A 24,851-nucleotide genomic window follows, 5' to 3' on the forward strand; every position below is an offset into this window, starting at 1 on the left:
CGGTAAGATAAGAATGGAACAGTGGTCATTGTAACCAGTAACACATGGTCACTGGTGACCAGAGCAAGAATGCTTTTGGTGGCCTGAAGGAGACAGATGGCACATTGGAGAGGTCGAAGAGAGGGTCAGAAGGAGATGGGGAAACAAAGACTGTAGTCATAGACAAAGATACAGAGCGAGGGGCCACAGCTGGGGACAGTGCTATCCAGGGAGGATCAGAGACAAGGGTAGCTTTTTACAATTTCTCAAAAGCATCAAGCAGCTTCCACGTTCCATGCCTTTGCATGTGTCTTTCTCCTGGCGGCGGCAGTGCCCTTCCCACTCGTGTGCTTGACTCACATCCACCCATCCTTTAGAAGTTCAATGACATTGGATGTTGGGTCCAGCCTTACCCAGCAGCTGCCCAGTTTCCCAGTTAGGTCTCTCCTCTTTTTTTTGTTTTGTTTGTTTGTTCGTTTTGCTCCTTCATCTTCTCCTACTCCCCTCTGTCACAGCTATAGGGGTTTAGGAACTCAAGTAACTAACACTCTATCCCCTTTCCTCTGAGTTTGGAAATAAATTGAAATAGTAGACATAGACTCAAACAGATGAATATCCAAATGTCAGCTTGATTGTTGGTGAAGCTGGACTGGAGAACGTGGCTTGACCTGTGGCCCAATGGGCTTCCTTAGACTTTGGCCTCAGACCGAAACCTGACGCCCCTCAGCCAAGCCACCCGCAGCCACATGGAAGGTGCTGTGGTGTGTGTGTCTCTGCCACGCAGCCCGGAGCTGACGGAGCATTATGTGCTTCCAGACCTGAGTCAGGAAGGTAGGACTGGTCTTTCCCTGAGTTTTCTTACTCCTCGAAGGTAGGGATAGGTAGGCAGATCAGAGAGAGAGAGAAAGAGACAGACAGACAGACAGACAGACACTCAGCCACATGCTGAGTTCTTTCTCCCAGTCTTACCAATCTGACAAGTCACTTCTTATTGGGGAGGAATGGGAGAAGGGCTCTCCTGGGGTGTGGAATGGAATTTTCCAAGGGGAACTTGAGGGTGGAAACATGAGTCCCCTCCCATAATGCAACTATCCCCATCCTGTATCTGTCACTGTGGGTCCATCTGTCCCAGGAAAATGTGTCCTCTTAGGGACAGCAATCTTCTCTCCTCCCTGAAAACAGCACAGCACCTAGGGCAAAGTAGGTGCTCAGTAAACCTTTGCATTGCAGGACCAGGCGATGTGTCCTGAATCCTCTTAAAGCTGCTCGACTCATGTTGAAACACCTGTGGCCTTATCTCTGTGCTAAGACCAGTGACAGTAAGTAGAAAGAATGAGCAAGTTCACAAATTAGCCTTTGGTTTATATTCTAATTTCCAAGGATAAATGTTACTTCAGTAAATCATGCTTTATACCTCTATCACAGGTGCTGGCTTATGAAAATATTGGCTGAGCTCAGCTCCCTGGTGTGAAATGTAAATCCTGAGAAATTCACACATACTGGTGAATTGCAGCCTGGGTTTTACTTTTTGTTTGTTTTTTTGTAATAATGGTCACTAATGGTCTGCCATCAAGCCACACCTGTTAGAGGCAAAACTCTTGGCTTGTTTGCTTGACTTGAGTATAATTTATAACTTGCTGATTAGTCATTCTTTCTCAAGGTGTTAGCCAGAGACACCGATGCAGACAAAGAGGAAAAAAATGTCAACGTATCTAGTTTTAGTAGGCAGTGTGGCATTGCGATGGCTTTGGAGCCCCGGGTAGGAAGCTCCATTCTGTCACTGAGTAGCCACGACCACAGGTGGAGATCCTGGTTCTTACCTGCTGGGCGGTGATAATCATGCCTGCCTTTTAGGCTTCATAGTGAGGATGAAATGAGTCCACATCCTCCCAAGGCCTCTGATCACAGAAGTGTCACATAGTTTCATTCCTGTCCCCTTTGCTGTTTTCTAGGGATTCTGTCCATCTAGTAAACATTTTAAAGTACAGTTGCAGCAACATCTCTCCCTGAGGTTACCTTTCGCCTCACAGGAGTTGTCCTCTGAACGGAGGGACAGAAAAAGAAAGGGCTCCTGGCCTGGTACACAGCCAGACGGCTGCAAAATGTTGGTGTGTCCTAGACGTGGGTGGAGACAGAGCGCTAAGCTGCGCAGGAGGGGGTGGGGGGCAGACTCTGGGGGTGGGGGTGGCTGACATGAGAGCCACGCAGCTCTGGGGCGCTAAGTTCTGGTCATCATGTATTCGATTGCTGGGGGTGCCGTGACAAAATACCACAGACTGGGGGGCTTCAACAGCCGAAATTCATTTTCTCTGAAAGTCCAGGATCAAAGTGTTGGCAAGCTTGGTTTCTTCTGAGGCCTCTCTCTTTGGCTTGTCGATGGCCATCTTCTCCCTGCATCTTCACAGGGTCTTCCCTCTGGTGTGTGTCTGTGTCCTGGCTTCCTCTTCTTAGGAGGACACCAGTCAGACGGGGTTAAGACCCACCTGAACAGCCTCACTGAAACTTGCTCTCCTCTGGAAAGACCCTGTCTGTAATATAGTCACATTCTGAGGTACTGGGGGTTAGGACTTCAACATAGCAACTTTGAACTTGCGGGGGACGGTGGGGAACACAATTCAGCCCATAACACTGTGGAAACCGAGCAAGCAGCCCAGAGCCTGGGAGACTAGGTGAGATCCCATACGCTGTGTGGGGACAGAATCCCAGAGAGCAGTTTCCAGGCTCTCGGCCTCATGTGGAAAGGTGCTGGCTCAGGTAGTAAATGGCCATCAACTGTGATTGAATGGTCATCAGCTGTGGCCAGTTGGCTGTCAGCTGTAACCAGTGAGCCATTGGTCACTAATATAACTGCCGTGACTACGCTAGCAGCAAATGGGGGCAAGCAAGAAGATGGTGGCTGAGCTGGCAAGCGCGGATTGCAGTTAGCAAGGCGGATTGCAGCTAGCAAGTGAGGTGGGTTGGCAGAGAGAAGTGGACGGCAGGTTGTGGATCTTGTGGCTCCTGCTTCCTGGGTCTCCAACCCAGCTGCCAGCGAGACTATAGTGGATGACTTCCCTGTCTGTGGCTCCGTGGGTGTTCCTTTTTGGCCTCACCACGTCCTGCGTTCTTAAGTGGGGAGCGGGAGCTGAGCCCCCGCAGGCCACCCTGCATGACATCTCCCCTTCCCCCACTCTCAGTCTTGGTTTAGACAGCGATCTGCTGAAACTTTGGCTATGCTCTGGCTTTTCCTCTATGACCTTGACCTTCAATACTCAAAAGCTCAAGCTTTTGAAACTCAAAAAAACTTCTCTGAATCATATGGCTTCTGCCTTGAGTTTCAAAGGTGTATTTTAAAATTCAAAAGCTAAGACTTGCCATCTTGCTCTCTGGTTTGCATCCTCCCCATGGCATTCCTCCTCTGAGGGAAGCTGCTGGGATGTCCTTATTGCCAGAACTGGGGAGACACCGCAGGGTACAGAGAAATCAGTGGAGGAGGAAGAGGGGCATGAAGTAATTTACTAACACAATATAGCGCCCTTCATGCTGTCTTCTCAGAGAAGCCTTGCTCATTAAGATTTCTCCCACACTTGAGCTTGACACTTACCTCAGTGATCAGATCCCAGATTTCTGAATATCAGGGGCCATGTGCCACTTTTCATTGTTTTCCTGTATCCCTTTTGATACAAAGCAGAGCGTAATCACTGACACAGTACAGCTGAGTTCAAATCCTGGCTCCACCACTTATTAGCTTATGACTTGGGGCTAGTGGCCTAAGTTCTCTGAGACTCAATTCCCTCCCCCATAAGGTAGGGTAAACATGTACCTACTTCACAGACTTGCTGAGAAAACCAAATGAGATGCTAGATATAAAGTGCTTAGGACCATGCCTGGCACAAGCTAACTGCTGAAATATGTCAATTTAAAAATATTTTCCATTGGATTAATTGGTGGCTATGGGTTTAAAGCAAGGTGGTGGTGATGGTGGTGATGTGTGGAAAAAAAGGAAAATGTATTTTCCAGGCAGTGACTATATTTGGCAACAAGTCTCTTCAATTCTCTTGTGAGAAAAGGGTTTTGTTTTGCTCACAGCCCCTTTGAGTCTCATAATAATGCTTATATATAGTGCCTTTTGTCCCAGAATCTTGGAGCAGCCCTGAAATCAAAACATAACAAGAGTTGGATGGTTGCAAAAATAAAAGCAACAATTTGCTTTTGTTTTTGGAAAAAGCTGTCCTTCCTTTCCTCCTTTGCAACTTGGCAGCTGTGAACATGTATGTATATTTGACCTGAAACTGTGGCTAACCACTGACAATAAGTGATAACAGCTGCTCAAAGCTTGGCTTCTGGAGATGGAGCAGCATGAGAGGTGGACCTCTCGATGTTCAGAAGGAGGAAAATAAGACAGAGATGAGCAGATGGAGGAGGAAATGACCTTTCTTGAGTGCCTGTTAAGGACCAAGAACTTTTCACATGCTGTCCCATTTAATCCCAACACATACTAGCATATACAGATAAGGAGGGAGTCTCAGTGAGGTTAATAATTTCTGAAAGATTCCACAGCAGTTAAAGAGCACAGGGAGGTTCCAGACTCAGGTGTGTCTCCTTCACAAAACACATGCCCCTATCTTATCACCACACTACTTCTCTTTCTCTAAGGATGTTTTTCCTCACTTTCAAAACGCGTGGAGTGGGAGAAAAGAGGAAAGGTCCAGGCCCTTGGGAGTTTGGGAGTGTCAGATCCACTGTGACATGTAGGAAGTGGAATGAAGAGGGGAGGTGACCTGGAGAGACGTTCTAATGAAGCAAGAACCAGGTGTCCTAGAGTTTAATCAAATCTAAGATTCCAGCCATTGTAAGATATCCCACTATTGTTTGTGTGACTAATAAAGAAAAAAATAAAATCACTGCTAATTACAACTGGCATTGATTGCAAGACATATCTGAATTTCAGAGACATTAAAATGTGAAACACTTGTGTGGGGACAGAGCCAGGAGTGCAGTTTCCAGGCTCTTGGCCTCATGTGGAAAGGTGCTCACTCGGGTAGTAAACGGCCATCAACTGTGATTGGATGGCCATCAGCTGTGGCTAGTTGGCCGTCAACTGTAACCAGTGAGCCATTGGTCACTAACATAACTGCTGTGGCTACGCTAACAGGAAAAGGGGGGCTGGCAAGAAGATGGTGGCTGGGCTGGCAAGAGCGGATTGCAGAGAGGTGGATGCCGCCAGCGAGAATATAGTGGTATGACTCCCCTACCTATGGCTCCGTGGGTGTTCCTTTTTGGCCTCACCATATCCTGTGTTCTTATGTGGGGAGCAGGACCAAGATCCGGCAGGCCACCCTGCACGACAAATGGCGCAGCGAGCAGGGTCTCCCACATGGCAGCTTGCGTGTTAGAATCGATAAGCTATGTCATTTATCAGGGCGAGCTCCTCTTTTGTATTAGTTAGTTTAACCCAGCACACAATAACCATTCTAGGTATTTTAAGCACAAAGGACTTTAATACAGACAGGTAAGTACTCATAAAATTGCTGAAGGGCTGGTGGCAGAACTGCCCTGCTGGGAAGCCACGAGCTCGGCCACAATCAAGGAGAAGAAGGAGGAGAATGCCATTACGACCAGAGGACTAGAGCATTTAGTCTAGGGACACTGAGAGTGTTTGCTAGCTGTGCAGTTGAGGGAACGTAGTCCACCATCCTCACTTCTGACACCAATTGCACGTTTGGGGGGTGGGGCGGGTCCCCAAACCACCCTCAGTTTTGATAATTCACGAAAAGGGCTCACAGAATTCACTGAAAGTGTTACACACATCGGTGTGGTTTATTGTGGGGAAAGGATACTGGTTGAAACTGGCTAATAGCAGAAGCAGAGGCCAGAAGGGTTCCCAATGTGGAGCTTCAGTTATCCGCTCCCTGTGGAGTTACGAGAGCATTACTTGCCCAGTAGCAACGTGTGACAATATGTGTGGAGTGTTGCCAACCCAGCACCTAAGCATCAGTGTGCAGAGTTTTTATTGGGGCTCCATCATCACAAGGGTATGATTGATAGCTAATTGCCTGATCTCAGCCTCTAGTTCCGCCAGAGGTTGGCTGACGCTGTGTGACCCAAAGCACCCACCATGAATTGCAGTTTTCTTCTGTCATAAACAGCCCCCACCCTAAATCCTATTGGTGACCCAAGGCTCCTGGACAAAGATGCTCCTATTAGGTGTGACATTCCAAGGTCTTAGAGATCACCTCCCAGAAGCTGAGGACAAAGGCCAGAGCTCTGCTGTCTGGGGCAAGGTTAAATTCTTTACTCCACAAACTCCCACTGTCCCTGCCACCCAGGGAGCAGGGAGCTGCGACTGCCACCAACGCAGTTGCCTTCTGACACTGCTGCAAAAAAATCCCAAGGCTCTAAGACTGTGTCGACACCTCACTTCGCCCTGCACATCTTTCTTGAGGAATCTAACTGCTGGAACCTCATTTGCATCCAGAGCCCTAAGTGCTAGGGTGTCTGGGAAACGTGGGGGTTAGCTAGGTGGCCTCTGCAGTAGGAAGGGAGAGTAGAAAGGGGTAGAAATGTGCGCTGAATATCAGTAGACCGTATCTGCCACGTCTCTGGACAAGTGGGCAGAGAGCAATCCCTCCACAGACAGCTCATAATCATCCTGAGCTCAGAGAGTTTCACCAGCACACTGTGAAACAATTCAGTCATTCTTGGAGGTGCACAGATTAAAATTTTCTGTACCATCAATCTCTCAAAACTTGGGGAAGACAAATAACTGTGGCATCTTGAAAAAACTGCTCAGGAGATAAAAACACATGAAATGATGAATGGTTGGTGCACTGCACGGAGAGTGGTTAAACGTTTGGTCTTCCGAGTCAATCAAAACCTTGGCTTAAAGCCCAATGGAATCACTTCACTGGCTGTGTGACCATGAGCTGGATACTTACCCTCTCTGAGTTCCAGTTTCCTTATCTCTGCAATGGGGAAAGGGATAATATAAAAGTTCAAGTGTTATTGTGAAGATTTCTTCAAATGTTATTTGTAAATTATTAGCACAATTCCTGGAAAATGCTTAAAACTTAATAAATGGGAACTGGCATCACCCTCAGCAGCATCACCATCATCAATGTTGTCATCATTATCGGGATGAAGAAGAGGAGGAGGAGGAAACAATTTCCCAAGACTTTTAAATGTGCATCTACTTCGGACCTCAGAATAACCTATGATCATTAATGACTGTCATTAAATCCAAAAGAAGCCATCGCTATTACTGTGGGAGTCACAAGAGTCATTCAGCAGAGTGAGTGAGTCAGGGTTACCTTGTCTGACAAGCCTGGCAGAACAACTTGCTCTTCTTCCTGCATCCGCACCGGCCAGTCTGTGCCACCCGGAGGCTCTTATCTCGTTACTTTTTCCAGTGTCAGCAGCTGTGACTGATACCCGGATGGGTAGGGAGTCAGACAGCTCTGTGGGTCACTAGCATTGTGACCTTGAGCAAATCAGTTTATTTTTCTGGGGCTCTGTCTCCTCATCTGGACACTGGGAGTCATATTACCTACCTCTCAGGGTTACATGGTTTTCTCAGCACAAAGTAAGTGCTCACAAAAATCATAGTTACTAGAATTTGTGGATATGTCTGTCTCTGTCACAGGATTATAAGTCTTTTAGGGACACTGACTAGCACATGGTAGATGCTCAAACGTCCTTCCTAAAAGTGGACATAAGTGGGCACCTGGGATCCGTTGGGGCATGAAAAGGGGATGGAGTAGAAACCAGGAGCAGGGTCCTCAGAAGGCCCCAGAACACATTCTGCTCCCATCCCTCTCCCTTTTCCCTCCTCCCAGGAGGTAATATTTCCTCGGGTTGTTGTTAGGTGGCCCGCACTGAGTAATGCCACCCTAGCAACTTTGTTCCAGGTAGATCAAAGTTCTTCTCACACATTACCTTGTCTACCTCCCATCAGCCCGGGGAGGCAGAGAACTGGTTGGGCCAGCACATTCCCATTCTACAGATGAAAAGAGCAAAGACATGGACTGGTACACTGAGGCATGCGTCGAGCCAGCGTCTGCTGGGAAGCCTGCCAGGGCGGTGTTTTTTTGCTAGTGGCTATCATGTCGGAACATTACAGACTGGTTTCTGCCATGGTATAGCCTATACCAACCTCCCCCATCCTATTCCAAACTGTCCTGTACTATTGTGACCTTTCTGTGCCAGGGTTGCCAGGGTTGGAGGGGCTCCTGGAAATTAAAAAGGGCACTCTGGGGCCTGAATATCTGGCAAATCAATACAGATCCCACGTATATAGATTTTTAGCTGGTCTGTCCTTGCTAGGCAGCTGGAAATTTTTATTCATTGGGTTGAACCCACTCGTGGGTCACCCTGCTTGATCCACGATGATCTGTCAGCCAGAGATCTCATTACCTGATTATGACAGCATTTACAAATCTCTATCACAGCACTGAAATTATTTCCTCATACGAAATTTCCTCATGTACTGAGGTTGTGCATAAAGGGGCTGTAAAAACACATTTAGAAGGTAGATTCAGGGGGCCTGGTATCATTTAAACTCTTTGAGATTTCTTTTTTCCTCTTTAAGAACTGAGATAACATATGTGAAACAGCACAGGGCCTAACACATAGTAGGGCCCCCTTGAGCATTAGGTAAACCAGAATCCCAGAGTCCCCAGAGTTTAGCCCAATCCCTGGATCACTGTAGGTGCTCAGGAAGCATCTGCTTGGACTGTAGCGATATTTTTGAATATATGGCAGGACTATATTCATGACTTTGTCCTCCCTAGTTCAATTCTTAAGATATACAGCCCAGCCACAGCAAGTCCTCACCGGTGGATCTTCTGCACAACCCTGACCTTGATACCAAGCTATCAACTCATCAGAATTCACCGAGGGCCTTCTCCTATGTCCCAGAGTTGTATCCCTACCTACAGCCTTTCAGACATGCTGTCTCCGTGATGGCAGCTTGGACTGGTGTCCTGCCACGCTCTGCACTGGTAGGACATTTCATCATGTGTGGATGATATTGGGAGTGTTGGCAACTGCCTTGGAACATAGCTGCATTTGAGTGGTGTTTCACAGTAAGCCATTCAACGGAGGGTGAGGGAGCCAAGGGCTCCAGAATAAACACATTCCATTCTCACCTTGGAACACTCCACGCACTGTTGCTGATGTAACTGTGCTCTAAGGCCAGCCAATTGCAAACCCAGCGTGAGAGCAGAGGTAGTCCTTCTGCACGTGTGTGGTGAAGTTAGGGGAACATGGTCGCAGTGTGACAGATAAGCTCTGGTCCAAGTCTTCTTAGCGTATGTGTGGCTGTGCATGTGTGTGCATGCGTCTGTGTGTAGAATGTCTCTCTCAGTGGATTCTGGCCACCGAGTCTTGCTGGGGAATCCCACACCCAGAAGATGTGTGAATCTTAAGGCCTCTTTGCCGACAAATGCTCATCGAGTGCTCACCTTGTTCATGGGTTTCTGTCAGGGTCTCTATAGGAAGCAGATGACACACTTGGAATAGGATCATTTGAGAAGGGTTTCTGTACAGTGAGACTACGAGCAAAGGTGTGGGGGTGGAAACAGGAACTTGGGAATGGAGCAGGAACTTGTGGTTTAGCAGCAGACCCCGGCGTTTTCATCTGCAGATCTGAGGCACAAAGGGAGGAAGTTGTTACCACAAGTTGGAGGGGAGAGCCAGGGAGCAGTGGACTTCCGCTAAGGAAAACAGTCAACTGGAGGTGACCTTGACAACAAGGACCCAGAAACTTTGCCTTTCCTTCCAGTACTCTGTGGGGTCCTCCACTGGCTAAATCCAACAGAAGCCAGGGGCATAGGAACGTTGAAGTGGTTTATACAGCTCAGCCTCCTAGGGCCGACGGTAGGCTGGAGAAGTATCTGGGGCAGGTGAGGGTATCTGGAGGGGCAAATGTAAGTCATCCTGTGCAATATTGCACTGTCCAATGGACAGAGTAACTCCAGGTTTTCTGGGGACTAAAGCTCACACTATTTTGGAGGTCTGCTTTAAGAAAATTATACAAAAAAATCTTACAAGGCAAATAAAAAAACCAAAAAACAATGTAAAACATTGTTAAGGCCCTTCCCAGGGCTTTAGGAGGGACCTGTCTGTTCAAATGAGGCTCTGAAGCTTTTGTTTTATTAGCTTCATTGTAAATCTCCCTCTGCCTATAGCTTTGGTGATTTTTGACCTAGAACAGTGTCCCCGTCCACATTAAGCTCACAGTCTCATAGGTGTTGGAGGCTTAAAGACAACTGATTGTAAGTAGAACGCGAACTGTGGCATAAGAGAATTACAGATGAAATACTAAGAAGGTTAGGTGGACATTGAAATAGGCTTTGAAAGACAGGTAGGCTTAGGCACATGGCAAAGGGTGGCCTGAATAATATTAATATTATCTACTACTTATTGAGCACCTAGTACTATGTACAAAGTACTCTCTGTAGATTATCTCATTTAATCCTGTAGAAACAGGAAACTGAGACTCACGTTAAAGCACTTAGGTCACAAAGCTACAAAGTGGAAGAGCTAAAATTTGAGCTGGGGGCTGTTTGCTTCCAGAGCCAAGACACAGAATACTGAACCAAGCTGCTGTGGGAGAAGCATTCCAGGGTGGTGGACCAGAAGGTGGGGAAACACAAGTTCACGTAGACAGAGGAGACATTCAGCCAATGGGAACCTAGGACTTCTTTTACACCCAACCCGTTGTCAACACACTGGTTTACTAAATCCAGCCACTGTGAACATTGGCAGGAACTATTTCGGTTCGTATGGCATTGAGGGGTACAGCACCTGAGCAGAAGAAGCGCTGAATCAGAAGCTTTGAACCACATTTCTCAGAAGCCCACGGGGCCAGAAGGACTGGGAGGCTACTTCGTGCATAAGACTTCATTTCCCAGCATGCAGCGGGCGTGCCGGCCCACGGCTCCCGGCATTCCTGGGGCGGCAGCCGGGGCCCGATTTCCGCGGCGTTCCCGCTCGCCCCGCCTCTCCCACTGGTCCCCGAGCCAATGGGGAGGCCTCATACTGCGGGGTGGGACGGAGACTGCGCTGCTGCGGAGTTGCGAGTTGGAGAAAGCGGCGGGAAGTTCGTACTGAGGAGAAGGCGACGGGTCTGCGGCTCGGGGTAGGGGTCTGCGAGTGGCGCGGTCCGCGCGTTCGGGCGCCGAGCGGGGGCCGCGCAGGGGGCGGCGGTGGGCTGGAGAGGCCGAGAGGCCGGGCGGCCGTGACCTCGGGTGGCACCGGGGACTGCGGGCGGTGCGGGCCTTCCCTCCATCCTCGTCTCTCTCAGGCCCCCCTGTGGCCCCGGGCTGCCTGCGAGGGCCGGGCCGGCCCCAGGCTTAGTTCCACGTCCCCGACGGCGTCGTGGCGCGGCCAGCCTTGCACGGCATCCTGGTGGGTCAGGGCCAGGGCTGAGGTGGGGTCTGTGCCAGCCTGGACCGACGAAGGTCCCTCCGGTGGCATGGAGCTGCCATTGTGGAGGGGGAAACAGAATAGAAGCAAATAGGATACTTTTCAAACACTGAAAAGCTTCCTTAAAACAAGGGCAGGCGACTGTGGGCCAGGGCGGTGGGCGTGAGGTCGGGCGTCCCGGAGGAGGTGGCGTTTGCCTTGAGACCTGAGCGGAGAAGGAGCCCGTCCCCTGAGGACAGCTTCCAGCACCGCCCCTTGACGTCCCGGTCCCGTCCCGGTGCGGCCGGTGCGAGCTGGCGCTGACGGGTCTGCTGTGGGCGGCAGGGCTCCGTGCGGAGTTTTACACGGGGTTTGGCGTGTGCCTCCCCCAGTTCCTGCTCTGCTGCTCCCGTTTCCTTAGATGGCAGGGGGGCACCCTTTCCTGACACAGCTGCATTTTTAAAAAAAAAATTTATCGGGTGACAGTTAGTAAAATTACATAGATTTCAGGTGTACAATTCTGTAATACATCATCTATAAACCCCATTGTGTGTTCACCACCCAGGATACAGCTGTATTTAAGGGCAAGGAATAGTGTTTGGCTTTGGTCTGAAAACTTTTGGGTAATTGAGTTAAATGCGACAAACAGCAACCGAGTCGGTGTGTTGAGACAGAGAGAGAGAGAAAGAGGGAACGGGGACAAGTGCCTTTTGAGGCCTTCCATTTTTCTAACTTTTCTATCAAGTCACCCATTTTTGTCTTTCTTTGTGGAGGCTCTTTCCCTCCCCATCTCCTTTTTGGGAACAACTTGGGAATACCAGTTTTGCTGTTGGGAGGGTGGTGCTTTTAGGGAACTGTTGAAGAACGTCTTTCGTTTTCTTTTCTTTTTTTTTTTTTTTAATTGGAATTGCCCATCTGTTGAGTATGAAATTTGCAAAAGAAAAATGTAGAGCAGTGTTTGTTGTTAAGGGTTCAGAATAGACACCTTACTTTTTATGACGTGCTGAGCTTGATACTTTGGGGGAGAATTTAATCAACAATTTTCAAGTAATTTCAGAGGGAAGGAAGTGTTCTTTATGTAATCATTTTATCCAGATTATATTTGTATTGTTCAAAATGGCACGTAGTAATTGGAATTAAGTTTCTGGGTAGATAAGGTTATGTTCACCTGCTACCTAGAGAAGCGCATGTAACTTAAGGAGTCAATACGAGCTCTCGCTGCTGAAGTTACCACAGATGGTCTGCTCTGCATTTCAACATTGCTGATCAGGTTCTGTGTTAATACAGTAGAACAACTTTAATAACAGTAAACTTGTATTAAGCATTCCTATCAATTTAGTACTAGTATCTAGGACAAATAGTTTCAAGTTGATAGTGTAATGGCTTCTTATGTTAAGTGCTGTAAAACTTATGAGACGATATTTGTTAAACAAATGATACAAGGGAATAATGTGTCAAGGATAGAACCTGGCATATAGTAAGTTAGTAGGTTCCCCAGGAAATGGTTACAGGCAAAGCTTATGCTAAGTTTTATTCCAGGATGCAAGTGTATATTTTAAAAGTAACAGTAATGCATTCAAAATGCTGACACGCTAAAATTAAATTTCTTAAATAGGCCAGCTATTTTTGAGAACTAATGCGAAATAATAATGAATATATAAATGAATGTCCCAGATGTCTAGAAAAGAAAAAACAAGATTGTTTTGACAACTATATTTTTTTCTTAAAGCCATCCCTACTAAGGTATAATGTACTTTGAATAGAATTTTGATTTGAAAAATAAAATTTACTGAACATGAAGCACAGCTTTACAGTTTACCTTGTATCAAATGAAGGGTGACTCCTGAATTTGTACAAATGGGCAAATGCTGATATCTGTATATACCAGGCATGAACCTAATGGGAATTAAATTCTGCCTCTTTGTGTGTGGGGGTGAGGCTTTCATTAAAATTGGTCTTGATGGGTTTTGAGAATGGATTGGTAACTGAATAGGACTGGAGAATATTTGTCAGACCGGTGGGATATTTTACATGCTTGCTGAGGTTTTTTTCAGAATGAGCAGAAATGGACTCATTTACCAGATATCACATGACTGCTATATGTCAGGAGCTGTTAGGGACAGTCTATTCTTGCTATTGTAGTGTTCTGGTGAAGCAAGTTTTCTTTGTTTTAAATAGAGGTCATTCTTTTTGACTTTAGTTCTCTAGCATCCAGTACACAAGAAGTCAACAAATGTATAGGACAGACTTGAAAAAGTACACTGTTGTTGATAAAATATAGCAAATATGGAATTTTTAATAAGAATGTAAGATTAATTTAGAAAGGTGATAGAGTCCTGACAGCCCGTAGCCAGATGGTGTAACCAAGCTGTGTTTGTACTCCGTGTAGCTATTTGGTCCCTGTGAATATGTACCCACTTGCCATTATAGGGCTGTGCCCTTGGCTCCTGGATGATATCTAAGTACCTAGCATTCTGAGGTGACTGTTTTGAAGCAATTTCACGCGCTTCGTCTCTCCCAATGTTGTCTTAAATCTTTGCACTCAAATGCGAGCACATTCTGTTGTTCTTGTTCTGGATGATGTATGGGCAATCCTTTAAAAAGGAAAAGCTCTCTAGAGAGCCTAGAGAGATGTGAGGTGTGCCCTTCTCCCCTAATAGGAGTTAGATTTTAACATTCACCAATAAATCCTGACAGGAAACTACTTTTAGTAATACTCTTCAGTCAACTTATTAAGAATTTTATTAGCCACAGCTTCAACTTTGTCAGCTGGGAAACATGCCTTGTGAGTCATATTATTTGTTTAGTCTTCAAGTAGGTGCACGGATCACATGGATTTTGATGATTCCTTGCGGTAACTCCTATTTGTCCCTGGGTCTCGGCCTATAGGGTAGGAACCACTACTCTCGGATTTGAAAATTAAGAGAGATACTGCTCACCCTGGCAAATATTTAGGATGAATATTGAACACACACTAATGTGTTTATCAGTAAGCCACGTACATTAAGTGAGAAGATATACTAGATGGAAGTGATATAATTAAATTGCAAGGTTATTACTTTGAGATTTGGGAATGTTCTGTCATATACTTCTAAGCAAATAGCATACTTTATTAGAAGGACACATTTGTCTTGTGGAGCTCAATACCTGGAACAATATGGTTGGTCCCACAAGGGACTAAAATTTTGAGGACTGGAAGTCATTACGAACGAGGGCAGCACCATCTGACTCTTTTGGGGACTTTGTAGTTTCTTCTTATGCGTTTATTTCATTTTCTCTTTGCAAACTGGCAGTCTTGCTGCTGTTTGCACGTGGGGCAGGTATGTCTGCTCTAGACCTGGCTCTTAGTTTCAAGAACCCAAAAGAGACTGTTATCTAATTGTCAATTATACCTAAAATTTAAAATGAAGTTATGAAGTTAGAGATCTAAGATAACTACAGCTATATTTCAGGTTAATTGCTTTTCTCAAATTGCTTTACCAAGTAACAGCTGAACAAAATGTCATTGTTTAATGCCACTCCTGTAATAATTCCATTGTGATCCCATTTCACAACATTAAGTGTTAGAAAGTACTGTTAAACCTTTAGTCTTCATAGACTGTGTCTGAAAGACATAGAAACAAACTTGTTTCTATTAGGGGTGTTGCTTTTTTTCAATTTTTGCAGTTTACTATATAATATGGCAACAGAAACTCAACATTACAGATTATATCATAAATTTTTTGTTAGAAGTGAAAAAATAATTATTTGGGAATCAGTAAAAACATTTAAAAATTTTATTTTTAAAAGCTAAGGTCAGGTGATAACATTTAAGTTTTAATGTTATTGTTTTTTTCAGGATTTTAGAAAATATTTTAGAAATTGTGACTTTCAAATTTACATTACCTGTCATGTTGCTGGTAGGAATGTCAAGTGGTACGGCCCCTCTGGGAATTAGTTTGGCAGTTTCTTAGAAAGTTACACATACATTTAACTTATGACCCAGCAATTGTACTCCTGGGCATTTATCCTAGAGGAGTAAAAACTTGTGTTCACATTAAGACCTGTGCATGATGCTCATGGGGCTTTGTTTATAGTAGCCAGAAACCAGACACAAACACGTGTCCTTCAGTGGTGAATGGTTAAGTAAGATGTGGACTAGCCGTGTAAGGAAACACCACTCATAACAAAAAGGAACAAACTACTGGCACCTACAACAGTTTGGATGGAGCTCAAGGATGTACTGTCCCGTCCCCCCCCCCCCCCCAAAGTAAGACCAGGTCTTATACCGTATTTCCCCGAAAATAAGACTGAGTCTCATACTAATTTTTGCTCCAAAAGACACAATTAGGGCATATTTTCAGGGGATGTCTTATTTTTTTCATGTACAACAATCTACATTTATTCAAATACAGTCATGTCATCTTCTGGAACATCGTCATAATGTACTAAATGCTTCCGTCTGGCTGACGATCTTAACTGGGGCTTGTTTTCAGGGTAGGTCTAATTTTAGGGGAAACACGGTAGTACTAAGTGAAAAAAACACCAATTGCGAAAGGTTGTGTGATTGCATCATTGCATTTCTATAGCATTCTCAAAATGACAAAATGACAGAAATGGAGAGCCAGTTAGTTTTTGCCAGGGTTAGGGCTGGGGTGGGGTGTAACTAAAGGGGTAGCATGAGGGAGTTTCTTCGGGGTCATAGAACAGTTCTGTATCCTGAAGTTGTGATGGTTACGTGAGTTTTTACACATGATAAAAAATGCCATGGAAGTTACCTACATACAAACAAAAAGAATGTGAAAACTGAAATTCAAGTAAGAAGTTTAATTACTGATGCTACATCAGTGTCTGTTTCCTAGTTTTGATAATTCTGCTGTGCTTGTCCATTGATGCCTCTGCCACATTTTATTTAACCCCTCACCCATTGAAGGACCTGTGGGTGGTTTCTAGTTTTTGGCCATTAAAAATAAAGCTGCTGTGAATACTCACGTGTGGGTTTTAGTGTGAGTGTAAGTCATCAGTTTTCTAGGATAAATGCCCAGGAGTGCAGCTGTTGGGTCATAGGGTAAGTGTATGTTTAACTTATTGAAGAAACTGCCAGACTTTCCCAGTGTTGCCATACTGTTTTACAATCCTATCATCACCGTATAGAAGAGTTTCCCCGAGTCTTTGTCAGCATTTGGTGTTGGCGGTACTTTTATGTTAGCCATTCAGGTGTATAGTGGTATCTCATCATGGCTTTAATTTGCATTTCCCCAATGGCTAATGATGTTGTACATCTTTTCATGGCTTATTTGCCATAAATATCTTATTTGCTGACTTGTCTGTTCAAATTTTGCCTATTTTGTAATTGGATTGTTTTCTCTTTGTTGAGTTTAGGGTGTCCCTTTATATATTCTGAATACAAGTCCTTTGCCAGATGTATGATTTGTAAATGTGTTCTCTTAGTCTGTGGTTTGTCTTTCATTCTCTTACAGTGTCCTTTGCAGCACAAAAGTTTTTGATTTTGATGAGGTCCAACTTATTGATATATGGATCTTGCTTTTGGTGTCATGCGTGTCTCAGAACTCTTTGCCTAACCCTAGGTAAGGAAAATGTTCTGTTTTCTTCTAAGTGTTTTATAATTTTATATCTTACGTTTAGAGCTATGATCTGTTTTGGGTTAATTTTTACATAGGACATGAGGTTTAGGTCTTGGTTCTTTGTCTTCTTTTCCTTTTGCCCATAGTCCTTGTATGAGACTTGTATGTGCTTTGTCCGGCTGTTCCAAAACTGTCTGCTGAAAATAATTACTTTTGTTCCATTGAATTATTTTTTGTACCGTTTTAAAAAATCAGTTGGTGTTGTACTAGTCAACTTTTAAAACATAAATTGCTCTTTAGCCATTTGTAGTTCAGTAAATATTACAGGAAAGACTTGCCACGTTTTCTTTCAAATTTTAAGAGGTGATTTTCAAGAGCTTTATTTGGGTGTGTTGTCAGACCAGCTTTTTCACAGTTGATGGAAAAGAGTCGTGGGAAAACTTATTTTGATAATTTACTACACGTGCAGAAAAACTAATCACACTGACTGGATTTGTCCACAACATGGAAAGTAAACTGGATTTTCAGGAAAAAAAAATCAGTTGGTCATACACTGTAAACTGCATACCAAAATGAAGATAGGAAATGAGCAAGCAGTTAAGTGTGAAAATTAATGGAGATTTATGAAGGTATGACATGGCTTGAGTCTTGAAAAAAGTATGTATAGATTGAGAGGAAGTCAGAAAACATTTTAGAGTATAGCATGAGCAAAGATAGGTCCTAGAGAAAACGAGTGAGAACTGACTATTTTGGGGAGTCATGCAAGTGAAGGGGAAGAGGGAAGTAAAGGAAGGATAGTTTCACGAGTATAGAAAACCACTGGTTAGACAGTTATAATCAGTTTCATTGGTTACATAACCATGACCCTTGACTTACCACTTCATGTTATGTATGTTTTCCAGAAAGATAAAAAAAGTGTCACTTGAGAATACTAAGTCCCTAGTATTTCCTAGAAGAATAATGGCAGATTTCAAACTTGTGGCCACTGTCTTCAGTGATGGATGCTGAGAACTCTGCTGGACTTTTGGACTCCTTCATATTAATGCTACTTTTAGTAAGTTGAACATGTAGGAAGAAGACTGCTTGCTATTGGCTCGTTGTTGGTGTGGGTGACATTTCTCATCAGGCCTAAAAAGGGTCCAAGAGGTGAGCAACTGAAATGATAAAAACAGAGACTTGATAAGTCGGTCTAATGAGGAAAAGTTAATGGAATCCCTTTTATTTATCATGGCACAGAGGAGACTCGGGTTATTTAATCAGTCTGTCCTGATGCTTGTGTGTGAAGAACTGTACGGAGAATGATGATGACCAGCTGGTCTTCAAAACCGCTGAGGACTGAGGAGGGACAAATGGCTCCAACTGCAGCTCTAATCTAGGGGGGCATTTCCAGGCAGTCAGGACATCAGATACTTAATGCCTTTGGTTCAAAACATCTTTAAAGGTAGAATGGGAACCTAGACGTAGTTTAGGGACATTATTGTCGGGGATGGGACAGCTGTCGAGTTCGAACTTACTGTGACCGAAAGTACTCAGTTTCTGTTTGTCTAGCGCCCACTTCATTTCTTGATTTCTTCCCCTGAACAAATTATACTTTTTTCCCCTATTCCTCTGTGGGACTATTATTTGGTTTCTGCTTTCTTTTGTGCAGAAGTAAATGATTATCTTGGATATAGATTAGACTTCTGTCATTTAAAAAATAACCACTCAACAAATAGAAGTGATTTAATGACAAAATACTAAATATCAGTACATTTCTACTTTTTAATTTAGAACATGGAAAAGAATATCATCCCATTAAAAAAAAATCATCAATGATGACTTGTTGAGCAAAGGATTTTACTGCGTAACAGATTACCACGATGTGTATTAATTAAAGATTGGCAGTGTGAAAAGCTGTGGTGCAACCACTTATTTGTCTTCAAAGTACCTTTTCTGTTTGATTTAATTTCCTTAGTCTGATTCTTTCTAATAGTCTAGATCATTTTTCACTGAAATGTTGAGATTGACCAACCATATTTCTCTTGTGATTGCAACCCTTCAGTATTATCACAGAAACATTTTTTTTCTGCAGAAGAGCAAGCTCTTTACAGTGCTATGCAAGCTGCCCATTTAAAACTATCATTGCTTGGCACCTATGCCCTAGTGACAGTTTGACCAACATGTGAGCAGGCACAGTGCCATCCTGACAGATGGGCATGAGTGTAGGCAGCCAAGAAACCGTGTATCTGCATCTCGTGTGTTTGTTAAGGGCAGGATTCCCAGTCGGGGATGTTCAAACGTCTGTCCATCCTGAGCGTTCACGCCTATGGATAAAGGGATGTCATCATTAATCTCAGCTTCTGACTGAGATTCCGTGGGTATGTAAGAGCTTCTTGGCTCTACAGAAGTGGGCAACTGGGGACAGTCAGGATAATTGTTCTCTCCTCCATCACAGGACTACTTCAAATAATCCTTTCCCCCTTCTCCTAGCCAGCTAGGCTTGCAGTGAGTACGAACCTTTTTAGGCATCGTCCACTACTTCTAGAATATGTGTTGCTTCATTTGTTTTCTAGACTACAAAAATGTTGAATGTCATTTAATATTTATGGTTTGGACAGTGATGTATATAACTGGAGTCAGGTAGATCTGAGTTCAAATATTGACTGCTGTGTGACATTAGGGCAGCCTACTTTTACCATCAAATCAAAGTAAAATACCTGTGAAGTCATAGGTGGTGGTGAGAATTAACCGAAATAAGTACATTCGTCACTTGGTAGAATGTCTGGCCCGCAGTCAGTGTCCAGTAAATGTTTATCATCCTCACTTTAACATCCCTGAAGCTATTTTTCTCTGGAGAGTTATCTGAAACAGTTAATCTTTTTTCAACTCATTTCCTGTCGTTCTTGAAAGTTACGTCCTGGATATCATCACATTGTCTGGTCTGTAATGGAATACCTCCACTGACAGGGAATCACTACCCTTAGAACAGGGTTTTTCAAGTGTGGGACTAGTGATATTTTAGATGGATCATTTTTTGCCGTGAAGCGCTGTTCTCTGAATTTTAGGATGTTTAGCATCATCCCAGGCCAGGGGAACAAAATTGTCCCTAGTTGGCAACCACTGCTCTAGAGACAGCCTATTCTGTACTTAATGAAGTTTTGATTGTTAGTAAGTTCTTTCTTATATTGAGTGGCAGTCTGCTTATTTCTCCTACCTGATTTTGTCTTGGAGACAGAACAAACTGCACCCCTGTTCCACACGACGTCCTTTCACATATATGAGGACGTCATCAGGTCTGCTCAGTCTTTTTGAGTTGAAATATCTCCATCTAGTTCATTAGCTGTTCCTTAGAAGGCATGATTTCGGTCAGTTCACCACATTGGTGGCTTCCCTCTGATTTCATTCCATTTTACAACTAGAGTGCTTAGGATTGAATGCGGTACTCTAGGCACGGCTTGATTGGTGAAAACTAGAGTTGCATCTGTTGTTTTAGATACAACACTTTGCTATGAATACAGGAAAGAATACCTTTCTACAAACTGTATTCTTATCAGCTATATCCTTTTGATGGCCACATCATTCATTCAACCTAAAGTTGAACAAAACCCCCAGGTTTATCTAAGCCATATCTTCTTCATTCTGTTTTTGTGCACTAGTTTTGGGGTCCAACCATGAGAGCTTATGTTTATCCTGTGAAATTTCTTTTTATTGGATTTAGCTAACTGCAGTCCTAATCTTGGCCATTTCTGAAGTTTCTAGCTTGGAAGAACAATTAGGTGATGATGCCCTCAACTGAGATTGAGCACATAGCAGATAGGGGTGTGTGTGTGTGTGTGTGTGTGTGTGTGTGTGTGTGTGTGTGTGTGAAGACTGAGGATGGAAGTCTGGGGAATCCCAATGTGAACAGTAGCTGGGCAGAAAGGAGGCAACAAAGAGACCAAGAAGGGGTGGGCCAAAAGGCAGGATGAAAATGTAGATCTCAGTGTGGCTTTAATTGTCATTGCCCTGATAACTAGTGATCTGAGCACCTTTTCATATACTTGTTAGCTATTCGGATGTCATGTGTTGTGTAGTGCCTGTTCAGGTCTTTTGCCTGTTTTTTAACAAATTGGGTTTTCTGTCTTTTTACTTATCAAAATGTTGGGGCTTTTACACATATGTAACATATGAATAATAGGTCCCTTTATTTTATATACATAGAAATGTTTTACACATGGTTCATCTCTTGCATTTTTCACTTAATGATATCTTGGAGACCATTCCATATGTATAGGAACCTGGGATGAGTTGTATAGAGAATAAGGACAACATCGGAGACTTGGGGTCGTGTCAGAGGGACGCAGTGGCCAACCTGAAGGGCATCCATTGCTTAGTGCAGAGGAATAGAGAGAAGAGCTGCCCTGGCGTGGCCTTCACACACGGGTCCTGTTCTCCGGGTAAATGCAGACACTCACAGCGGACTTCAGACAAGGTTTCTCTGAGATCACGATAAAATGAGACAAAACACAAACAAAACCAAGGTCGCCGTGCCACCCACAAAACACTTGGCCAAAATGAGTGACTGCTGCTTCCTTACCAATGACGGCTTCAGCTTCCTTCTAGTCTCCCCTCCCTTAGAAAAGATTCCTTGAGATTCCCAAACATAGAATTACCCCACTTTTTGACAGCATCCAATTTAAAGGAACTCTGTTTCTCTTGACCCTACCACAAAAATTACCCAACCTAAGCCCCCATCCTATAATACGTGCTTAAGGACTCTCTTACTGAGCTGTCCCGCTGTTCTCCCAGCTGATTCACTACCCAACCTAAGCCCCCAACCTACAGTACAGGTGTGTTCTTGGTGGTCTTCAGTTCAAGAGCTTTGACCCCAGAGATAGGACAATTTGAGCAACAACAACAACAAAAATTACAGGGGACAATATAAGTGACAGTATAGGGACACAATCAGTAAAATTCAAATTGTGGGCAATTTTACAGGCTAAATGACAAGGGGAAGGAAAAAATAAAAGAGGGAGATGGCACTTATTGATTAGAGAGATTCAGACACATCTACCAGATGCAGTGACTAAAAAATCGACTATAAGAAGACGACTTTGAGACAACTGATCTTATTAGATATTAAGGAATTACTGTTAATTTTGTGAGATGTGACAGTGATATATGGTGGCTATATTTTGAAAAGTACCTGTTAGAAGTATTTACATGATAAGATGTGTGGGGTTCTAAAATAATCTTGGGAGAGTCTAGTGGACTAGGGTATACAAAGGAAACAAATTTGACATGTTGATAATTGTTGAAACTAGGTGATGTGTACATGGGAATTCATTATATAATTTCTCTATTTTGTATGTATTTGAAAAGTCTGCTAATACGAATTTTTTAAAAGCCATTTGCATTTCTTTTTCTGTGAATTTGCCTCTGTGTCATTTTTCATTTTTCTTTTGTCTTTTTTGTTATAATAAAGGCTTCTAAAAATACTTTTGTCACATGTTTTGTAGATATTTTTTGTCTTGAGTTTGCTTACGGTATTTTTTTTTAGCTGTGGAGAATTTTAACTTTTATTTTGTCAAATTTATCAATTTTCCTTATGTCTTGAGTGTTTTATTTTGTGTGTTGCTTAGAGAAACCTTGTCTCTCAGATTCTGAAAAGTTCTATATTTTCATCAAGAATTTTTTAATGACTGTGTGGTATGCTTCTGATATATTTTGACTGTTTTATTTGTCTCCCTAATTTCCTTTTAGAGTATTTAGAAATATTCTCCCTTTGAGCTCCGCTGTAATATATAAGGAAAAATGTTTTTCAGTAGCTATCCTGCATAGATTTAATAGTGAGCACCCAGAGAAGTGACAGTAAACAAAGTTTGGTAGTTAGTTTTGCCCCCCAAATAGGAGAACTAATAGGAAATCTATCATTTACAAAATTGTCAAAATGTGCTCAGTGTTATAAAAGAATATTAACAGCACAGTGCAGAGATTCTTATCTTAGGAAGTTTTTACATAAAGAAGCGTTCCTTGTTGCTCTTTACTTTTAGGGCTTAGGGGCCAAGGAGGCAAGTGTCACATTCCTTTGAGTCCAAGTCTTTAGACTTGCTCACCTCTTAGGTCGCGCGCCTTTGCATAGGCAGAGCAGGAAGTTTCTAGCTTCCAATCTCTGTACAAATAGATAAAAGAATGTACTGCATTGTCTTCATGGTTGGTTCCTGGAGACCTGTTAGGACTCAGGGATGGATCTCACCACCACAACAAAACTCGGAAGAAGGAAGTGTGCCGCAGAGGCTCCGCAGACCACTCCCTTCAGGAGGAAGTGGTTACAGCGAGGGATCTTGGGCTTGTGTTTGAAATTGCAACCTACTGTGTGCTCTTTACTGTGAAAAATCATTTCTGTGGTTAGTGCTCCTCTTTTAGAACTTTTAGAAATCATTTAAAGGAAATTAAAATTGAGGAAGTACATTTGATACTGTATTTTAAATATTTACCAAAAATTGTGTAATGTAACAGTCACTTTCCTAATACAAGTGAAAAAAAAATTATGGCCAGTAAGAAATTTTTCTTCTCTGAAGATACCCACTTTGTTTTTCAGTTAGAAGCATGAGTCTTCACCTAGTTCTTTCCAACTTAGGTGTGAAATCCTGACTAGTGTGTCAATTACTTCTCAAGATTGTATCACAGTTTGAGTTTAGCTTAATGTTTTTCAGAAATAAACCTATGAATTTATAGGATCATTATTTCTGTAGGTTCACTTCTGTATTCTTATGGTTTGTTATATTTGTCTCTTATTTTGTTATGTTACTAAAGGTACCATATAGCGTGAATGTTTTTCATGCTTTTATTGATATGCATGGTTCCCTGAGTGAAACCTGGGGACCAATTGGGTGTCCCTAACAGGAACTAACAGTTTAATTTCCTGTGTTTCAGGTTTTTATGTTAAAAGGTATTGGTAATAAGTATATTTTTATTACTATGGATATCCTTACTGTTCTGTCTCAGCTGTAGGATGTGTGTGGACAAAATGAAGTAAATATCTGAAGACCCTCTATTGGGAAGTGGCTATATAAATTCAAGAGTCAGTGTTTTATTTTTCAGATGATTTCTTAGCGCTAATCAAATGCATTAATCAACTCCTGATTGGCTGACTCCTTTGTAAAGGAATTGTCTTTGGTTGTATTGCTCTCAAATTGTCCCTGATGTAATTTAGCAAAAGAGGTGAGGAAGTTCCTTGTTGACCAGTTAATCTCTTGTTTGATTTTCTCTTTAACTTACTGTAGTTTTGCAGGAAGCCATTTATACCAAAATGATAAGTACTTCTTAATCCCAAATGTAATAAGTTTGGAATACAAATGAGTGATTTTGGCCTGGGATAGGATGGGATGGGAAAAGAGTGATTTTTTTTTGGAGGGGAGTTGTCCTGTGTCAGTTCTTTCACTAATTTATATATTTTACCCGTCTTCTAAAATGAACTGGAAGGGGCTTTTATTAAAATTCTGTAATCCAATAGAATTCTATGTAAGAGTCATTACCTTGAAATGAATGACTTAGTGAAGAAAGGAAGATGTAGCACAATATCTGGATCAGCAGCCCAGCCTGTGCACCGCAGCCGCCTGTGCAGCCGTGAAACACACGCTGGGCGCGTGTGGGGCAGCGCTTGACTGTTTCAGAGCTCCACTGGCGACTGTGATGGATAGCCAAGGTTGAGCAGTACTGCCTCGGACGGCGGGTCCTTGCGTGACTGAGTTTATACTTCTGCTCTGCAGTTTCTGGCACTCTTTGGAAAAGAGGAAACAGGAGTTCCATACCTCTTCATATCTTAAAAACTTACATCACTGGAAGAGGCACTTTTTTTCCTACCATGAAACTAACAGAGTTTGATTTTGTAGATTTCTACAGCTGCTCACTGTCTTTAATAAATAGTTTTATCAAGGATTCAGAAACATCCTTCAGCGGGAG

The 24,851-nt window shown here is 43.3% G+C and overlaps 1 protein-coding gene across 6 annotated transcripts in view; it reads left to right on the forward strand.

Moving 5' to 3' along the window:
• Positions 1–24,851, forward strand: part of VRK1 (VRK serine/threonine kinase 1) — a 110,660-nt gene that overhangs the window by 28,351 nt on the left and 57,458 nt on the right. Inside the window, exons 1-2 of one of the 6 annotated variants that reach the window (XM_019750663.3) lie at positions 10,996–11,098; positions 16,824–16,931. The exons of 1 other annotated variant lie outside the window; for it this stretch is intronic. In XM_019750663.3, coding sequence (XP_019606222.2) covers positions 16,856–16,931 — 76 coding nt within the window. In that variant the 5' untranslated portion in view covers positions 10,996–11,098; positions 16,824–16,855. Of the gene's footprint in view, positions 1–10,944; positions 11,099–16,823; positions 16,932–17,830; positions 17,983–18,054; positions 18,075–24,851 lie in introns of those variants that run through there. 4 more of the 6 variants (XM_019750662.3, XM_074326964.2, XM_019750666.3 and 1 more) reach the window with 4 other exon arrangements.

The sequence above is a fragment of the Rhinolophus sinicus genome, chromosome 3 (genome assembly GCF_057876585.1).
Source record: "Rhinolophus sinicus isolate RSI-liver-muscle chromosome 3, RSI-T2T, whole genome shotgun sequence".
Lineage (NCBI taxonomy): Eukaryota > Metazoa > Chordata > Mammalia > Chiroptera > Rhinolophidae > Rhinolophus > Rhinolophus sinicus.